General features: G+C 38.4%; 1 protein-coding gene and 1 long non-coding RNA gene across 2 annotated transcripts in view; one reads left to right on the top strand and one right to left on the bottom strand.

Annotated features, from left to right (window-relative positions):
- LOC107309915 (uncharacterized) overlaps window positions 1-21,581 on the bottom strand; it is an 88,809-nt gene that overhangs the window by 44,954 nt on the left and 22,274 nt on the right. The window lies entirely within an intron of this gene.
- LOC146761805 (uncharacterized) lies at window positions 5,157-6,544 on the top strand. The gene is made up of 2 exons (XM_085540871.1): window positions 5,157-5,294; window positions 5,466-6,544. The coding sequence occupies exon 2, from the start codon at window positions 5,549-5,551 to the stop codon at window positions 6,533-6,535; it is 987 nt and encodes a 328-aa protein (XP_085396997.1). The 5' UTR covers window positions 5,157-5,294; window positions 5,466-5,548; the 3' UTR covers window positions 6,536-6,544.

Below are 21,581 nucleotides of genomic sequence, written 5' to 3'. Positions count from 1 at the left end.
GACTGTAAATAGAACTATCTGATCAAGGAAATTGAGAATTTACCCCCAGGCTCTAGACCCCCCAACAATAAATAAACAAACAAACATACAAATAAATAAATGCAAATGTAATAACAGTGATAATAATGCAATGCTTTGTTGTAATATGAATGTAATGTTATGATTTATTCAAATGATTTATATAGGTGCTTCAGTATTCTGCAAAGAGTACATTTAGAAATCTGTTCAGTGAGTGAGACTGAGTAGTTTCATTAACCTAATCTTCCTAAAGATTCTTTTTAAAGCAAAATATATGGGAGAAAAAATGGGAACAAAAATGATGGGTAATTTGTTACTGCAGTGTGCTGCTGATTTATTTTAGAAAAAAACCATCCTGATTATAAAAATTGTACTGTTTGGCACACACCACTAATGCAGTCCTAATCTTGACATAAATCTGTGCAATACTGAAAAAAAGTACCTAATCTCATATATTGTAGTATAACATATGACTTTTTTCTGATATATTTTGCTAAGTAACTGCTTTCCCTTACATACAGCACAAAAATCTGCTGCCCTACATTACAGATGTTTCCCCTTTAATTCAACATTTTTCACAATTTCAGACCATTGAATTTTCATGAACAATGATAAGACAGTATCTGTGATGGCTTCATAGACAAAGAAACCTGCTTTGTTCATAATAATTATTATTTCTAAGAATCTACCCATTCTCCTGACTTTACATTATCAAATCAATACTAATACTAATCCTTGTGAACACTCATCAGGTAAGAAAGCAAATTAGCCTTGTTTTTGTTTTTGTTTTAGGAAGAAACAATCATCTTCACTTTTAAATGTCTTAATTGTAGAATCCACTTTTAAAGTGGTGTTTTGGAAGAAGAGTTCTCCAGAAGTTTAATAGTCAGATTTCCAATAGGAACTGTAACTGTGCACGTTATAGAGCATTTACTGTTCAGTAGTAGCAGGGAATCTGGAGCCAGTGATGCAAATGCACATATTTAACAGCAAAAGTGGATCCTGTAGGGTTTTTGCTCACACATACAACCTGTCACAGCCATACACCAACGTATCCCCTTGGATATTTTAAACCCTGTATGTGCATTTATTCTAATGATTGCTCTGAAAGATGTGTAAAGAAGCAAAGTGTTTTGAAATATAATTGCAGAAGCAGAAAAAATATGGCTTCATTACTTGCTCTGAGGAACAACTGATGTTTTTTTTTTTTGTATCGCCTACTGATATATCTCTATACCAAAGGCATGTGAAAAGAACAATACCTAGTCAACACTAATTCTGAAGGTACTAAAGATAAACTTCGCAAGCATTCACCCTTAAGATCACCAGGCATTTATTCAGGAATTTACCGAGGTACAGTTTCCTGTCAAACCTAATCCAATATATTTTTGAGATGCTGCCCAGTCCCTTTTTCCCTCCGCTTCCCCTGCATCATCTGTCTTGATGCAGCTTCCCTAGGGGATGAGTTCGTTCAGCTCAGTGATGACAGAAACTACAGTTCTCAGCATGCGGGTGGGAAGAGTGGATTAATTTTCTATCAGATGAGTGAATCAGCCAACTCATCTTGTGGGCTCAAGCTTGTAACTGAAAAGGTAGGAGTGTGTAGTTGGTAAACGGGAGCTTTCAGTCACCGTCTGAATTTAGCTGCAGAAAAAAAACTGTCCTTGTTACTCTGCAGTTATAATCCCAAGAACACATATAAGATTACTTGGAAAATCTTCAACAGAAAACACTGCCAAGCAATTTATTCATGCACAAAATTGTGTTTGTGAACAGAATTACATATATTACACGCACTATATTTGTTATCTAAGTCTGAAGTCCACTCTCTGGCCAGTGGCATGCTGCCCAAGCCCTTACGAGCACACAGCCACAACTCAGTAATAAGGCAATAGACACCACATTTGTCTTTTAGCTGGCAATTGCTTCAGTGTAGCCTCTTGTGCAGATGGTGTAATGTTCTGCTGTTTTTCTAGGGTTAAAGTCCAATAGCATAGAATAAATCCAAAAGTTTCCATTAACCACTCTCATTAGGAGTTGGAATAGAGTGGAAAAGTGGCTTGCAGCTTGCACCAGTCTCAGCTAAGCTGAGCTGGGCAACTGCCAGCACAGATGTCAGCCCAGTGTTGTGTGCCCTTCTTTGCTCTGGTGGAGTCTTAAGGAACTGCTGTGAATTCACCTTGGTGGTGGTCTGAGAGTTGCTGAGGATCAAACACTCAGCTGCTTTCTCCTTCCTGCTCCTCAACAGGACAGGAGAAAAGGTGAAAAAACTCATGGGTTGTGTCAGAGACTCACTATCATAGGCAAAACAGACTTGAGTTAGAGAGAAATGTTTTGGTTTTTTTGTTCTTTTTTTTTTTTTTTTCAATCACTTAAACTGGATTTGAAACAAAGACAGAAATTACACTGCACATCCACTGTTTTGTTTTCCTAGACTCAACTTACACTTTCATTCCTCACTCCTCTGTTTCCTGGGGACTGTGATCAGTCTCTTCCAGTCTTTCCTACAGCATCCAGACCTACAGAATAAATCCGTTCTGGTGTAGGTATCTGTTCCACAGTGGTCTTTTCCTTGGGCTGGAGGGCAGTCTCTCCTCCAGTACCTGCTTCCACTCCTTCTTTGACCTTGCTGCCTGCAGGGCTGTTTCACACTCTTATTTTTCCTCTTTATTTTGCCTTTTCTTCCGTAGGCTCTCCCAGGAGCGCTCCCAGACTGGTTGCTGGGCCCAGCTGTGCACTGCAGTGGAGCAGCCCCTGCCTCATCTCTCTCAGAGGCCACTTAGATTCAATACAAAGCTGGAGAGTGAAACAGGTAAGTAATGAATAGAGTAGTACTACATGCTGGCATTTACTTTTCCTCAGCACTTAGGGTGGGAGGCACAAACAGCACCTACTCTGTGACAGTGGGACAGGTGGCAGCAGACCTTTCATTCTGCTCTGGAACAGGGCAAATCCCTAGGTTCCTGCTCACCCATGAATTCTGCATTCTGCTTTACACATTAGTAGCAGATCCAAGTGCTTTTCGAGCCTCAGAGCATAAAATACCTGCCTGCAAAGACATTACTTTTGGAAGCATGGGTTTATATATCTGTTAGAATTTCCTCACCCAATGAGATCATCACGTATCTGCAGAAGTAATACTGATGCTGACATTGCTGCCCAGCTGTGGATTCACTGTCCTAGAATCTAACCTTCATATGAGTGTCTCTATTCCAGGCAGACAAGCATGTTACCAATGCCATGTTGTTTTTTTGTGTTTTGTGTTTTTTGGTTGTTGTTGTATTCCTGAGGTAGATTGTGTTTTAGCCCTACATCGTTCTTCTACAAAACATGCTTTTTAGCGATATCCTCCTAGATTGTTATGATATAGCCGTATAGTGTTTGATGAAGGCCATGGCTAATTAGAAGAATATTTTTATGGCTGATCCTAGCTGGTCCAAACAACAGTCTGTCTCTATCCCTGAACGCTGTCTGACATGGGTGGGATTATTTTACTTCACTGAAAATGTGGAAGGAAACTGACTTCTGCCATGCCATTTCAGTAATGATTAGAAAAGGTCAAGACCTTTCTGAGATGTAACTCATTTTTCCATTAAACCTTTTTCAATAGCCAAAGATATCAATTTGTTAATACCATTCAGATTTTTGACAAAATATTTTGTATATAGTAATAGTTAAGGTTTTTTGTTTGTTTGTTTGTTTTTTCCTATGGGTATTTCTTTGCATTATTGCACAACTTATGAAGTTCTGCAGCTCCTCTCATTTGTTTTAAATGTTGTGAGTTCCCAATGCACTGATCTTAGATAACTTATAAACACATTAAGCTGCAGAGGCTTGAGTGGAAGGAAGAAGGGAAGGGAAGGGAAGGGAAGGGAAGGGAAGGGAAGGGAAGGGAAGGGAAGGGAAGGGAAGGGAAGGGAAGGGAAGGGAAGGGAAGGGAAGGGAAGGGAAGGGAAGGGAAGGGAAGGGAAGGGAAGGGAAGGGAAGGGAAGGGAAGGGAAGGGAAGGGAAGGGAAGGGAAGGGAAGGGAAGGGGACCTCATGTGGTAACTATCATGTGAATCTAGTTTCTTGAATGTATTCTGAAAGCTAGTTAAGTTAGCTGTGAAATCATAGGTGAAAATAACACCACAGCTCTGTGATATGAATTCGTTCACTCTGACAGGGCATTGAGTGCTGCTAAGAATCACTGTTGACCATTCCATCAGTGGCCACAGGATGAAAAGACTGAGGTATCTTTTTGATGCCAAAAACACACAATGTTTGGGAGAGAGAACCACAACATATTATCAGTTTCTTGGAGCTGAAAATCCTCAATGGAGACACAGGTATGGGGAGCATCTGAGTCAGAAGAAGAAGAACGTTCTCCACCCCACCTCCAGCTCCATCCCACAGTAGCTTGTAATAGAGGTTTGGTCTGCCCACACTATGCAAACTGTCCCCGCACACAATGATCAAAATGGAGTTCTCTGACATGCTGCACGAGAGAAAGGCAAAGCCCCAACATGTGAAGAGGTCTAAGACCTGTCAGAACAAGCAACCATTCCATGCCAACATGAAAGTGTGGATGTTGATGGTATGCCATGATTTACAAAGACAAGGTCACAGGCAAGCTGTCTGTCACACCAAGGTTTCAGTCTCTCCCAGTCTGTGAGAGGTGATAACATGGTTGGTTGACCACAATATGTCCAGTAGCATTTGTACTCTTGAACCCTTGATCTTCTAGTCTCTATCCCCAGAAGCAGTGGAGCAATGCAGACAGAAGAGGAACGAGGGAAAGATCAACGGGGCATTCCCAAAGCAAGAAGAAGAGAATGCCAAACCCAATTACTATGTAACACGTAAGTGAAAAATCAACAGCTTAATAGCGAAGAAAGAGTAGAGTTGTTTTAGTGCATAAATTTGAGTTGTTTAAATTAGAGAAAAGAAGGTAACATCTGAAACACGGGTGGGAGCTATGGGGGTGGACGACCCATGGTGACGTCCCTGAGCAACAGGCTGTGACATCACCACATGACGGATTGTGACCACTCAGCCCTCACTGCTCATAGTGGGGTGCCGGCAGAGCCCAGCTCAGTCTGGCTCGTTCCTGGACCTGCTGAGCAGCTTGTGCGAGGCTTGTTGGTCGAACGAGGATTTTTTGGTTGTGCTGTGCTGGTCGTGCCTGGGGCTGCTCGCAGCATCTCAGTGCCCGATCCCACGGCATCGCTTGTGTTTCCCTGGTCCTGCCTAGAGCAGGCAGCCGGGGCCCTACGGAGCGCACCCGCAGCAGCGGAGGTGAGTGGTGTGGGGACACTGGGTTCTCTCAGGGCAGCCGTGGGGAGCCCGGCCTTGTGCCAGCGGGGAGCACGAGACGGCCCAGTCGTGGGCTTGGGAGGGCTTCCTGCTGAGGGACCGCTGAGGGCTTTCACCCCCTGGGACAGCGAGTGACCATGGCTTCTCTTGCAGAGCTCAACACCATCTCTGCAGCTGAGGTGACGGAGAGCAACTTGTCATCCTCGGTTCTCCCATCCCGCTGCAGTGAGAAGACCATGGCCACAGAAGAGGCGTGGACGTGCTCCATCTGCCGCGATGTGAGACAGGACATGGCGTCCGCGAATCCTTGTAAGCACACGTTCTGCCTCGGCTGTATCCAGCGCTGGGCGATGCTGAGAGACAGCTGCCCGCTGTGCAGGACGGCCATGAAGACCATTCGGGTCTCGGTGCGGGGAGACGACGAGTACGTGGAGTGCATCGTCTCCCCGCCCGCGGTGCCCGTGCCCGTCGGCTTCAGCACCACCACCGGCCCCAGTGGCACCGCGGCATCGGCTCCGCTGTCTGCGCCACCGTCCCCCGAGCCCGTGGCCGCGGAGCCAGAGAGAGTGGGCGGCCTCGTGCCAGAGGCGTGGGCAGCGCTTTTCAGGGTCAGACGCGACATCCTCGACCCGGTGCTGCCCTGGCTGGAGCAGGAGCTGCGGCGCAACGGGGAGCTGCGCTGGTGGAAACTCAACTGGCTGAAGAGCATGATCCTGGCGTTCCTGTGCCAGGTGGGGCCGGACAGGGACATCCTGGCGCAGTGCACGGAGCACGCCCTGGGGCCCGTCGCCGTTCCGCTCATGGGCGCTCTCGTCGGAACCATCGAGAGCCGCTGCGGCCGGGAGGCCCGGAGGCTGCTGGGCCTCGTAGACCCCAGCGGCACCCAGGAGCGGGAGGACGGCACCGCGGCCCCCTCCGGTCCCGCCGCCTCCCCGCAGGTGCCCGGCGCCCCCGGCGCCACAGCGGCCGGCAGCCGCGCGGGTCCCGACTCGGAGGAGCTCCCCGGCACGTCCGGCGGGGCTCTCGGAGGGGGTCCTGGCGAGCCGGGTCCCGAGGCGGCCGTTCCCGCCGCCCAGGGCTGCAGCCGCGGCTCCTCCGCTCGCGGCCGAGGCACGAAGCGCTCGACTGGGGGGTCCCGACGCCCCACGAAGAGGAGGAACGGCAGTGCCCAGCGCGCTGCTCTGCCCTGCAAGAGGCGGCGCCCCGAGCGGGGCTCACAATAAAAGCTAAAAACCAAGAAGCACGTGTTGTTCCTCGTGTCTCTTTCCAGACGGTTTGCCCTTCACGCTCCGCCCCTGCACACGCTGTGCTGTATGAGAGCCAGTGCTCTCAGCACTCGGTGTGGCTGGGCCGCCGTTCCACCCTTCGGGAAGGGAAGGGGGAAGGGGGGAAGGGGGGAAGGGAGGAAGGGAAGGGAGGAAGGGAAGGGAGGAAGGGAAGGGAGGAAGGGAAGGGAGGAAGGGAAGAAAAGGGAGAAAGAGAGAAAGAGAGAGAGAAAGAAAGAAAGAGAAGGAAGGAAGGGAGAAAGAAAGAAAGGAAAAGAAAGAAAAGAAAAAAAGAAAAGAAAAGAAGGAAGAAAGGAAAGAAAGAAAGGAAGGAAAAGAAAAAAGAAAGAAAGAAAGAAAGAAAGAAAGAAAGAAAGAAAGAAAGAAAGAAAGAAAGAAAGAAAGAAAGAAAGAAAGAAAGAAAGAAAGAAAGAAAGAAAAGAAAGGAAAAGAAGAAAAGAAAAGAAAAGAAAAGAAAAGAAAAGAAAAGAAAAGGGAAAGTGGTCTGGTAATATCTGTGTCATCTTTCTGTTCTGCATGAACATACAATTTTACAAGTTCAATTTCCTGATCTCACCTTCATTGAACAGGAATCTCATTTTCAAGACCTAGATGTGGTTCTGGTATGATAGAAATATTTATTACTCTGTAAATCACATTGGGTTTAGGGACCTGTTTTAACAGTGAACAGAGATTTCTTATCTTAAAATAAGAAAGTGGGAAACTTAATTTGGAATTTTGAGAAAAATATAAACAAGTGTTCCTTTTAGAGAACAGCTATTACTTCTTCACAGCTGAAAATATTTTTGTATGTCATATAAATTATGTCTCATACTCAGTTCTGGATCTTTTTTTTTCATAACTGAGCATAAGATATTAATGCCAAATTAAGCATTTCAGTTTTCCTATAAGGTAATCCAGAAGGAGTCAAATCAGAATGAAGGAATAAAATTAACTTGTTCTTATTACTTATAGATACAATTATTATATTGTCCACAGTGTCAGGAGTGGATGTATGGCAGTAGAGGCTAAACTTTCCCATCAGTATTCCATTATATGTTATTGCTGTGTGACAGATGGCAGCTGAGGGGTGGTCTGACAAGACTGCATCTGACATGGAAGTGTGTATGAAGCAAAGGTGCATCATGGAATTCCTCCATGCAGAAAAAATGACACCCAATGACATTATCAGTTCTTGCTGAATATTTATGGAGATCAAACAGTGGATGTGAGCACAGTGAAGTGGTGGGGTGTATTTCAGCAATGGCATGGTATCACCATCAAATTTGCATCACCTCTGCTGATGCAAATTTTTATGAGTTTGGAATGCAGGCTGTTGTTCATTGCTGGTGAAAATGCATACCTGAGAATTTGCTCTATCAAATAGTGTTACTATTTATTTATATTTTTTTCTTATTGTTATTATTTTTAATCAGTTGTATTTTCCGTGGAAATAATCAGGACTTGTTACTTTCAGGTGACCTATGTATCTGTGAAAAATTAATCTTCATGTTTAATATGATAGGGAATGTTACATTAGTAGTAGAATCACACATAAAAATTGTTTCTAGGGATATCTGAAAAATATTGAGGATTCTAAGAGACAGAAACATGGATGTCATAAAAAATGATAAAGATGAACAAAAATCTCTGGGCAGATTTTTTTGTACCTGATGTTAGAGTTGCATCTTTACTTCTGCTTTGCATTTCACTGAGGCCAGAATACAGTGATATGAATGACAATTATTTGTGAACATCATCAGTTTGACTTGTAGAACTGTGAAAAGGATTGTGAGGGAGGATGTAACTGTGCAAATCACCAAAGAGCGTATCAGACTCTGATAGACCTTCTCACTGTGAAACCCTGAAAGACCAGAGTGTGAGACAAAGAGCAAGCAGTGTCTGTTTGCTTCTAAGGCTGGACAGGAGGTTCCATTGATATGCATTGTTAATCCTGTTATTCTTAAGGAACCTTTCTTCCTTTATCACTGTTGTCTGGGAGAAGCTGGGACCAATTAACTGATTAGAGGAACTGTTAGGAGGGCAGGGTTTTCCTGTTTGAAGTGAATGATGAAACCCCATTCACCTCCTCACACAGTCCTCCCCAGCAATATAGGTTAGAGCATCAGAAAGACATAAGTGAAAAAAATGAAACTGTGGATCAAGATAGTTAAATAAGTACAAGGGAAGGGAAGAAAATATGCTAAAGCAGTCACTCAGGAGCATTGCACCACACCCATCCAGTCTCTGAATGATTACAACTTGCTAAAAATTCCCCTCTCTTTTATTGCTGAACATGATATTTTATTGTTCTATGGAATATCCCTTTTGTCAGCTCTCATACCCTCCTGTTCACCCTACTTGCTGGAGTACAGATTGAGCCTTGATGCTCAGCAGTACCTAAAGCATCAGTAAGCAAAGCGTGCTATTAGTGCTGTCACCAGTCTAAAACACAGTACCACATGGACAGTGAGGAAGATAATGAATTCCACCACAGTCATACCCAGTACAGGTAAATTCCAACGCCTACCTCTGAAATGAGGCCTGTCAAGGAAGACTTTGCATCAGTTCTCCTATCAGTTTTTTATTCAAATGCAGTTTATATTCAGTTTTGTGCGAGAAACAGATGGGCTATGGTGATGTTTGTTTAAGATTTTGCCTTTCCTATGTGGAATTTCAGATGTGCCTAGGCAGCATACTTTCCACTCTTAAGACACTTCTGAACAATTAATATTTTTAGTCTTAGCAAAGCAATAAGAAATTGAAATAGAAATTTATTCTATCAATTTAGCATTCAATTAGCAGATTAAAAGTAAAGGTTTTATGCACATTGTATGTATGTGGTAGTAAAGCCCTACCTATGCTCTACTAGTATTATAAACTGGTATGATCAATAACAAAACTAATAACTTTCAGCTGTCAAGAAAGTGGGTAATTCTCTATAGGCCATTTGGAACTAAATACATAATGGATTGAGATCAGTAATGCTTATCTGTGGTATAATTACTTTCTAATAGTTATAATCTTTGCCCGTTGCTTCTTAGGCATTATTTAAAAAGTAACAAGCACCACTTTTATATTCACTGCAGTTTATTTGTGTTTGTACATGGGCAGCAATTTACCAGGTATCAAATGACAGTTTTACAATGCTGTCTTTATTTCAGCAAGAAATTTAGTAGCCTAGAACTGGTAAGTGGAGAAAGGTAGGAAGATGAGGTAAACAAAGATGGACCTGATATAGCTTTAATTGCATGGCATGGATAAGTATTGTCTGAATATTAATGAAATCACTAAAGAGAGTAGAATTATAATTTTCACCTTCTGAATTATCCAGAGTTGGGTAATTGAGAAATCCTCTCTTAATTCTCCAGTGTATTGTAATCCTTTTAATACATTAAATATTACTGGATTAATGGCTGTTAGTGTAAGGCTTTACTACAGAAACACATTTTTTTAAGCAATAGTGATTGAGAATTTCCACTTGGTATTCAGGCATAGAAAACTGGATAACCACTCTGTACCTCTAGCCAGAAAATAAGGTAATATGTTAAAATCAATCCTGTTTCTCAAGGTATTATATAGAGATTGCCATATCAGAATGAATTTTAGTTTCATATACAGAGCTGGGACCACTTTTTTACAGAGAAGTAAGTAATCAGCAAACCATGTAGTAATGCAGTGCTGTTATAAATTGGAAAACAAACTTTAAGATATTCTGTAAAGGTAACAAGTTGAAGGTAAATAATAGAGTTCACTAGCACTTGTGTTAAACACAAGTTTTTTCAACAACTGATTGTGGAATTATCAGTATTATCAGTTAATTTAGCCCTCAGGAGTGGACAGTTGTTAATTTTACTTTTTTTTTTTTTTTTTTTTTTTCTTTTATTAAAAATTAATACCCTTTAACTGTGACTAATAATGTATGAAGGAAGCCAGGTAACTTTACTTGAAAGGCTGACGTTTTTTTTCTTTATTTCTTATTGATTGACTGAGTTGCTCTTTCCAACAGCCTACCCTTCATCATTCTTATTTTCTGCTGTTCTGACCATCTTATGAAGATCAATCTTTCAGTGGTCACTTACCCTGAAAATCGCCTACATGAGTTATCTAAATGCTAGCATTCAGTCAGACATTCTCCAATGGATTCCAGCATATCGACTAAGCTCTTTGCAAGAATTGTTGGCTACCATACCTTAAATATTTTTGGAGTTTTACAAAGAGCCCAGCTGGCAAGGAGAAACTACGACCATAATGGAAAGCTCTCTTATCTGTAAAAATGCGGTTACATCCAAACAGCTATACTGGGAATGATCCACACTCAGTAGAGAGATTGCCAAAAAATTGTCTAGGAGATGACTGTCTCTTCTCACATGTTAGAAATACATTAAGAATTATTCTAAAAGTTCAGCATTATAATTTGTATCTCATTTTCCTTCTTTAGTTGCCTATGTTAAAGTAACAATTAGTTCATTGCACTAGGTATTTGCTCTTCATTTAACTTCAATTTAACTTCAGTTATTAATCTGACAGAAATCAACTCTTATGACATTTATAATATGGGTACCTGGATATATCTGAACATCGAGGCTGTTTTAACAAATACATCTGAAAAGATCTTCATACGTCCTGAGGAGACCATTAGCATTGTCAGGTCATAGTATAGATAACTCTGTTTTTTTCACAGGCTTCATAGGAAAACTAGATACCTTCTTAGGCAGTAATCAATTGGGCTTTTTATTAGGTATATCTAAGTAAGGTGAAATTAATGAAACTCACTGTGTATTGCTGTAGTTTTTTTTCATGTTGGTTTCCCACTCCTTGCCTCCCCAAGGTCTATGGTAAATTTTTTATCTCTTCCAGTTAATATACTTTTCCAGACTAGATTCACATTAAAATTGTGGCAAACAATTAGCATTAAGCTATTTCTGAAACTGATAGGTGAATAATGTTAATGATTGTTTAATTTTTACAAAATAATAATAAAAAAAAGTAGGAACCTTAATGATGAACATAATGAATGAGTAACAAATGCATGTGAGTTACACAGAGTACATACATATTCGCACTGTGGATTGTTGTTGGTGGTTTTTTGTTTGGTTGTTTTGTTTTTTTTTTTTACTTTGTTGGTTGTTTTGTGAGGCATTGGAATTTTATCTGATTTTCTCCAATACAGTAATTGAAATCAATGCATTTTTTACTGAAGGATCTACAGCTTCAGTTTTGGAAAACTTAATCAGAATTATGTTGACATTAACAGATCTCTCAGATCCCTTTCTTTTTCTTGAGTCCTGTATCATATCTGATGAGGTTCAACAAGAGCAACTGTATTGTCTTGCACCTGAGAAGGAATAAACACATGCATCAGTGCAGGTCAGGGGATGACCTGTTGGAAAAAGCTTTGCAGAGAAGGACCTGGTCTGTAATCTTACATTCTTAATTTGACTATTATGAATCTTTTCTTTAAAACCTTGCTGGTAGTTTTCAAAACTAAGCCAAACATAGGAATTAACTTAAACTGATATCTATGATAGAACATTTATTAATATTGTTTCCACATGGACATGGTGAACTATTGATATTTTTATTATATTTGATCTATTTCATTGATTTTTATTATTATTATTATTATTATTTTTCATAACTGCTTAAAACTCTGTGGTAAAAAATGTCATACAATAAGAGATAAGAGCATGTTGTCACTTATAAAATTTTTTTTTAGTCTTGATTTTTATCATAGTGCTTGATTGCATTATTTTTATTATAATTATTATTATCAATGTCTTTATATATTTATGTCTTTCTAGCAATAATTACTGTGCCTATCAAACACAGAAAGACTTCATTCTAGCAAGCTATGTTTCATAAAAATGCTGCATGATGAGAGAAGTCTGTGAAGTTGCTACTGTAACCTATTATAACAGCAAGAAGAGAAAATGGAGCCCACAGATAAAAATACAGGCAGCAACTGTGCAAGAGAACATCTGAAAAAAAGATGTGTTTTATTGGGTCAGACCAACCATTTATTTATAGAATTATTTTCAACATTAACTACAGAAAATACAGTGCCAGGAGCCAGGCCCTTTCTCTGTCTCATAGCCATCACACTAGTGCACTGCTAGTATCAACTGCTATTCCAGAAATATTAGAGGATACAATCTTGAGAAAGGATACAGAAAAGGTAGTGTTTTCTTCTTTTATATATATTCTCAGGCCCTTAAATTGCTGTTAACAAAGTGAAGAAGACTCCCATTTGTGGAATGTGTCCTGTCAAATTCTAACAAAATAATTGTGATATAATGCTTGGCATAGAGAAATTGTCAAGCACCTGAAAAGCAACAGTTAATTTCCACTGAACGGGTGTGAATTCATAGCTTGTATTTCATTTTCTCAAGTTTAGATTCATACTGGTCCTATTACACATATTGGAAGATCGAAGTGTCTTCAGAGATATATTTGTATCAATTTATGGCTTCCTCATGAATAACTGAAATGACATCTTTCTTTCTGAAATGGGACTGTTTCAATGTCATATGATTATTTTAATCTTCTGATACCTGCATAAGTTGCACTGGCATTTAATTTCCCTTACATTTTATCAGTAGAATTCATGCCCCTGAAGTTTACCAGAAAAAGATCCTGAAGATTTTAGTGTATATCTTTATAAATGGAAGGATGATTTTTGAAGAAAATAGTAGCGATTTTGGATGACTCCATCTGACATGTAAGAAGACATTCTTCAGATGACAGATGGGAAAACAATTTAGAGGCTTTTGTTGGGCTAAATCAAAATTTTAGAGCTAGAAGTCAGTGTGAAGTTAGTGGCCAAAGGAATGTATGCTTCCCAAACATGAAATATAGTGGAAAGAGAACATCAAGACCATGTAATTTCAAAGATGTTCACTCATTTAGTTGAATACACCATTTATTATAATTGTTATTTTTCCTACTGTATAGTTACTGGCTGTTTTTCAAATTAATATTTTTGTACATTATCTATGAATTATTCTAAACAACTATGTTGGAAGAGCCTTCAATTCCTGCTGAGCACACAAACTAATCTGACACTGCCCAGAGATACATGAATTGTTGCTTTGCATATTTTTGAACATGGCTTCATTTTCCATACTTAAAATAAGAAAATTATTGTCAAACCACATCATGTTCTCACAAAGGTTGAACATTTCTGCCACACCCCAAACAGAAAAGAATATTTACCATCTTATGCTGAAAAGTATTTATGTTGCAAAATAAAGTTGGTGGATAATATCTAAATATTTGTGCCAGTATTATGATGACATCAAAAACTTAGATCATTTTGCAAGATTAATTGCTGATTTTGTGGCAAATTATTACTGACATATATAAAGGCTAAAAATAAAGTACATTGTATTCTCTGTTTTATGCTAACCTGCCTATCTATTTCTTAACTGATCTTGGTAGCAAAATTTGAATTTTCACTTTGGATGATGAATAGTTATTGAAGAATGAACATTGTTAAGTCCATAGTTCAGAAGTGCAGATTCCTACACCAGACTGGTTGGCTGATATACTTGGAGATTTCAGTAAAGCTTTGATAGGTCACCAAGCTAATCCAAACTAGTATGTTCAGGCTTCCAAGAGCCTTTTCAAGTAACTGATCCACTAGCAAAATCTGAAAATCAAACCAATGACTCCATTCTAGCTTTCAGTCCTCTTTATCCACCCATATAAGGAGATCAAAAGTATTTCAGATATATTTGGTATTAACTTGAGGTATAGCTGTAGCCTTGGTTACTTTGTGTTGCCTTCTGTCTCTTTGAACAATCTTAAAAGCCCCGCCTGTAAAAAGATCAAAGACTACTGATCACATACACACAGCCTTTAAAACCTCTCTAAAGGTCACTGCTATGCCAGCAGATAAGGCATAAGTCAAAGATTCAGTACCTCCTTCATAAAATTTCTCTCAGTGCAAACGTCTAATATTGATCACCCTAATTATGTGTATATATCTACTTGTGGCTCCAAAAGAGTGGGATTTTTTGTTTGTTTGTTTGTTTGTTTTGTTTTTCTTTTTGTGGTTTGTTTGTGTGTGTGTGTGCACACTTTTGTTTTGGTTTTGGTTTGGTTTGGTTTTTTTGCCTGCAACATGTTATCTTTAAATTTTTCTGCTTGTAGTTCCAAAGCATGTGCTCCAAGGACATTTAACAGATGAAGAGGTATAGGTTTGGGTGTGATTTTGTTGCTGTTTTTTTGTTGTTTTTGGTTGGTTAGTTGTTTTCAGAAAACCTAGCTAAAGTGTTGGAAGTGCAGCACTATATAATGTGACTTATCCCATCTTTCCAACATTTTTATCTTTTGAACCAAAAAGGCTTGTAAACCATAGCCTCAAGTATTTTTAGATGAAATTTTATTTATTTGATTGTTTAATACTGTTTTGATGTTCACTGCTTCCAATATCTTCTAAGAATCTACTCTTTCGTGCCAAATGCATACAGGTAATTTCTGTCAGCTGCCTACTGTGGCCTTCCATGTGCAGGCTTACTTTTCAAAATAGCTATTTTTATCATTCTTGAATCTAATTTGAATCACTCTGAAAATGTAATCGTTATGAACTGTATTAGCATTTTTTTTTTCTTGACACTAATGCTGTTAGCTTTATGGACTCTCCTGTCTAATCTAAAATAGCTCAGTATTAGGAGTATATTTAAATATATTGTGTTAGGTATACATTTAAATATATTGCTGTATTTTAGTGTTTATGCATTCAGGTGTTTTTTTTTTTTTAACAATGACACGCATTCCTGTTATGAATCACCAAGTGTATGAAAAGGAATTCTTATTTTTCTTTTTAATAGTTATTGAAACTAGAATATGTTGGCAGTGGTTAAGCTGGCCCCTTCCCAAGAGTAAGGAATTATTACTAATGGCTTGCATCATAAATGTTAAATTACTTAAGATAAACTGACAATAATGTTGATTAATGCATTACAATGCAATAGTGTGAATTCTTAAGTAGTGCATAGGTAAAATGTCTGCATTTCTGCCCCAGAAAATTTCATTGCAAATAAAGAAAAAAATGCATGTGTCTATATATATACATAAATAATTGTGAGGAGTTTAAAAACATGGAGATGGACATCTCCCTTTAAAATCAAGAAGAAAATAAATTCTCTGTTGGCATTGCTTTAATGAGTAAGTACTACTCCATTGAAGTAATTTGTAATATTCTGTAATATGAAAATAGGAAGAGCTGTAAGAGCTAAAATAGCTGTAGGACCAATGATTAACTAGAAAGACCAGTCTCCACCCATTCTGGCAGTACCTTCAGACTCCATTGGGTGTTTTCACAATTCCTTCTGATTTCTGTCTTTACCACCCTAAATTGCCTACATCCCTTATGTGATAGTAACGCTTAGAGTAAAAATAATATTAACTACATATGTCCACTTTATCATTTATCAGCCCCATGCTTATTTTGTCTCCAAACTGGTCTCAAAAAAAAAGAGAAGAAGGAAGAGAATCAAATGTTTACATGGAAGAGGTTGATAAGACAAGAGGGAGAGGCTTAGATCAGAAGTTGGAGAAATTTTTTACTGAGAGGATGGTGAGCTGCTGGAAAAGTATACCCAGATAAGTGATTTCCCCATGCCTGAAGATATTCAAGGTCAAGTTGGATGAGGCCTTGGGCAGACGGATCTAGCAACTGATTTAGTGGTTAGCAAGTCTTTCCATGGCAGAGCAGTTGAAGCTAGATGATTTTTGAGGTCCCTCTCAACCGAAGCCATTCTATGATTCTATAATAACTAGAAGGAAGGGAAAAGATCAGTTAGATGGATGGGGTTATGAACAAGATGATTTATTTCCCAAGATAACCTGAAGACCATTTTATTGAAGAAGATAGGTTACTGTCATCACACTTAGTGCTAAAACTAGCATTGATGCACTGAAATAATGCACCTAATCAGCTTTTCAGTGTTTCTTTAAGTAAAAACTAAGACAATTAAGTGTCTAAACAAAACCAGCTCTGGTTGGGTTACAACCAGGATTTTCCCACACCTCATGAAGGCTGACTGCTATGCTGGGGTTATCCACCCTGGTGGTCTGGTGTTGTAGTGTTGCCTGTGTGGCCCGTGGGTGGACAGGAAGCATAGGAGATAGATAGGTCATACTTTAAATCATGCCCTGTTGTCATTTTATGTGTTATTAACTTTTTTTTTTTTTCTTTTAACATGTAACCTTGTTTTCATTTATGTATCCTCTTTCTATTATAACTTTCAGGTTCATTAAAAGCATTTGATAGCAGAAATACATGGTGCAACAATGACTTGAAATTTATTCAAGCAAATACACTAATTCATTCCTGTCAGCTGTACCTGATTATACAACATTGTATTTCTTGGGCTGATTTCAGAAAGTATTTGAGTATTTGAATTCCATTAAAATAATTATATTGATAGAATTTGAATAGCAAAGCATTTTACAATAACTATTATTTGTTCATTATCTGTGAGACTCCAATTTAATATCCATCCCTCATACTATCTGCTGCCCCTGCTATGTATTATTCAAAAGAAAGGTAAAAAATGCTACAGAAAAATTAATTTAAAAAAAAACAACCCCAAAACATTTAAACTTTGAATAATGAAAATAAACCAAAATTCAGCATATAGTTGGATATATTTTTCTCCCACATATTTCTGGAAAGTTATCTTTAGGAATGTTGGGGTGAAATCTCGTTCTCTTTTAATCTGATTGTTGACAGTTATTTACATCATACCTTCATGATTTTATTTTTTTTTCCCCCAATTTAAAGTAGAAACACAATAACAGTAAAGAAAATCAGGATTTATTATGATAACCAAGATAATTCAGTTTTTGTATGCTTTTTTGTATGCTTGTTTGTTTGTTTTAATGGGAAATTTGCAACATGTAACTTACGACCCTCTATGCAGAAGTGTTCCTTTATTTATTTTCTCTGAGGTATCATCCTGAAGAAGGGGATTTCTCCCAAGACGTGTTTGAGCTATGCAGATGGCTCCAAAAGTAATGCTTCCTGTTTATTTCCAAGGAAACTACTACAGATACACTGAGTACAGTAACACTGTTAGACAAAATCTCAGTTACAAAATTCATTTTTTTCAGCATAGTCACCACTATTATCTATGCATTTTCACCAGCGATGAATGGGAGCCTGTATGCTGCACTCATAACTATCTGCACCAGCAGAAGTGACACACAGTTGCTGTCACCACTGCAGAAATGCATCACCCAGCACCTCACTGCTCTCAACCAGTTTGGTCTCCAAATGTTGATGAATATCAACAGGTACCATTTTTTTTTCTGCATGGAGGTATTTAATTCCACCTTTGCTTCAAAAACACTTCCATGTCAGACCCCATTTGTCAGACTGCCCCTCTGCTGCTATCTGCCATCACACAGCAACAACATGCAATGGTATAATGACAGGAAGGTTCAGTTTCTACTGCTATTCTGCTAACATCTGCCTCTGATATCATGGGCCAGCATTGTGAAACAGAAGCCATTTGTTCCAGAGCAGCACTCATACATCTAACAGAAGCACTGCTTCTGAACACTATGTACTTATTTCATGTTTACTCCATACACTGAGCTCTCAAGTAACAAACAATATATTTTTTTAATATATAATCTGAACATAAAAACAAGAAGGATTTTCCTACTTCATTCACTAAACAACATCATTTTAATTTTTATTTTTTTTTTTCATATAATGGAAACAATCAGATCAATTGCTATTTGTTTCAGTAGTCATTTATTTACATATATTTCTATTTATATTTTTCCACATGGCTGAAAGGGGTATGTCTATTCAGTGTTCAATTTTTCAAGCAAAACCCCAAGTCAACAGTAAAAGTAGAGAAAACAGTAAATAATTCTGTAAATCAGAGAATTACTGAATGATTTTTTAACACTTATTCACGTGGGAATAAGTGTTAAAAAAAAACATTCAGTAATTCTCTGATTTACAGAATTATTTACTGTTTTTACTGTTATTCACGTGGGAATAAGTGTTATGAGGGAAGATGGCTCTGTTTCTGCAGTAGGTAGTACTGAATGCAGACAAGCCAAGAATGAAATCACAGAGGAAAAAGTTATCATGCTGATAAAATCAGGCAGTAGAAAGGACTTGTATTTTCAGCTTTTTGATCATCTGAAGACTGATCTTACATTTGAAACATATCTAACCAAAGCCAGTAGCATCTGCTATTACTATACTGAAGAAAGAAGTATATAAACTCTCCAAATACTATTACATCCTTGGAATCCCCTGCTACATTCATGGAATTCATGACACATTTTACTAGGAGACTTTCGCCTAATTTTTCTTGGAGAATGCTCAATTATAATTTATTAATTATGTGTATTATCAATGAGAATTTGTCTTATTGTGAACAATGAGTTCAATTCACATCAAAACTGAAGAACAACTAAATTACTGTCACTTAGGTGACAAGGCTTTGATACTGGGGGTGCTGCAGGGCAGCCTCTGTGAACAAAGCCCAGCACTGCCCCATGTCAGATCAGAGCTCCAGCTGCTCCAACAGAGTCCCACTGCTGCCAGAGCTGAGCTGTGAGCAATGCTGGTAGAGCTGATATAAGGATGTAATGCCATGGAACAGCAATTGGGTGAGAAGGATGAGGGATATGAGAGAGTAGCCCTGCCAGCACCAGTGCTGGCAGTGCAGAAGGAGCTGCAGGCACATAGCAGCAGCTCTCTGCAGCCCAGAGAGGCCCACCAAGCAGCAGGCCATCCCCCTGCAGCCACAGAGGAGGCCATAGCACAGCAAGGATGAGAACTGAAAGAGGAATGGATTCTGTTTTCTATTTTCTACTCCTTACCATTTGCTGTTCTGTGATCCAAACAAATGATTTTGACATTTTATAAGCATATAAAATCAATATAAACAATGACCAAATAAAAGGTCAGTGTGATTTCTGATTATTTTTATTCATACACTTTTAGCAAAAGCAATTGGAGGCCTGCTGAGAAGTATACATTTCAGATTATTACAAATCTAATGAGCAGAGCAAGCTCTCCCCACTGCTTTGGGAAGTTCCAGCTCTAGCAGGGTCTAAGTGGGTGCTTGTTAATCAAGGTAGTTCAGAGAGACCAGCTGACTCAATGCAAAATGCTGGAGAATTGCTATGCTGCTGAAAATGATGAATAATTGGGTATCACTCTGTCTGTCAGAGATACAGTACAGGCTACCCTGTGACTCTCCATCTTCCTTTCCTACACCATTCCCCTCCTACAGCCTCTTTCCATCAAACTCTGGGTTTTACAAGTGTGGAGTAACAAATGCAACCAAGACTTTTGCCAACAAAATCTATGTATGTTGATGAGAAAAAATTAGGAGATTACCTCTGTTCATTCCTATTTCTAACACTAAGGAGCTTCACACTACTCTGTTTATTAGCCCAAGTTAAAATGTACTGTCAAAGGTACTTTTGTTTCCATTTGTTATTATTTTGTTGATTTTGTTTGTTTTGGCAAATATGAAATGGAGTTTGACACAGGCTTTCTGTAAGGTAAAATGTGAACTTGAGGGCTATTTACCCACCTGCAACCAAGCATTTGATCTTCCATTAAGATCAAATTATGCCTATTCCCACTCATGACTAAAACTTTGTCAGCGAATCAAAAATATTCTGTTCCTCAGATGGAATTCAAGATCTTGCTATGCTTAAAGTTAATTTTTATTTGATTTTGAATCCCATTCTTCTCTGATTCTTCTGGTGTTGTTTTTAGTTAGTTTGTTTGTTTTTTGTTGTTTTGCTTTGTTTTGTTTTGTTTTTGACACGGAAAAGACAAGAACAGAAAGATAGAGAAATGGTTAAAAATAAAGTGATTTTCCACACTGACACTATTTGAAGCTAAAAATATATTTTTCTTACAGTTTTAACTTATCCAGGTGATGGTGTATAGTCATACAACGTATGAATGTTGCCACAGTAAGTTTAACAGTAGCATGTGAGCAATTGTAGATTTAATAAACTACTTAAAAATAATTTTGTGTTCACTTGCTCAGTTGTATACATTTAATTTTAAAAATATATAATTTATTATAAGGTGTAGGTGTTTTTTAATTTTTGTTTGTTTTGAAACTTAAAAAATATATATAGTTATCCTCCTCTTTATTTACATATGCCCCCTATATCAACCAAATGCACCATCTGTGAGCTAATTAATATATTCTGACTACTTTTAAGTGATAACAGCATTATTTATTATCTATTAAATGATACAGCAGTATCTACTTCACTCCCTGCTAACTGGACAACTTAGAACTTGAGTCTGTTTCAAAACTTCATGAAACTTTAAAAGAGCATATATCTCTGTTCTTATTCTTCAGTTTCTGTAATATAGCTTTCTCTTTCATTGACTGCATGATGTGGAATTAATTGTATATCGTCTTCAGTTATGTCTTCTGAATAATTTCAGACAAAGCTTAACTTAAAAAGTGAACCCTCAGATTTGAACTAAGCATTGAACTTCTTAACTTTTGGGCATGAATCCAGTGCAACTAGTGGAATTTAGTTTAGTTTTCTCTGTAATGTTCACTAAGAATTAGCTATCTAAAGATAATATACAGATCAGAGCTCAACTTTATCCCATAGCCAATTGAGTTCTTCTGCAATTAATTTATTTTCTATCTTGAGTTTATTCTTACCCAGATTTCCTATTTTCTGTGAAAAAAATGCCATTTATTTTGTGATGTATTCTTTGGTATAACACATAGTAAGGCATTCTATGATGTGCTAAATTTTATAAATAAAGATATCTACATCTTCAAAGCTGTTCTCCCTAACATTAGCAAATTAAATACCCCACTGTGGATGTGATAAGTAGAGGATAGGAGGAAAAAAAATGGTGTAATGGAACACTAACCTTAGAGTAAAAGAGAATATTTATGTGCTCTGACCTTTATTATATAATGGATACATCAAGTGCAGAGACTGATATCCTTGCTCCTTGCCCTAAGGA

This window comes from Coturnix japonica, chromosome 2 (genome assembly GCF_054131305.1).
Source record: "Coturnix japonica strain WE chromosome 2, WE-NBRP24, whole genome shotgun sequence".
Taxonomy (NCBI): domain Eukaryota; kingdom Metazoa; phylum Chordata; class Aves; order Galliformes; family Phasianidae; genus Coturnix; species Coturnix japonica.
Note: the sequence above shows the minus strand (reverse complement) of the source record. Positions and strands in the feature narration are given on the sequence as shown.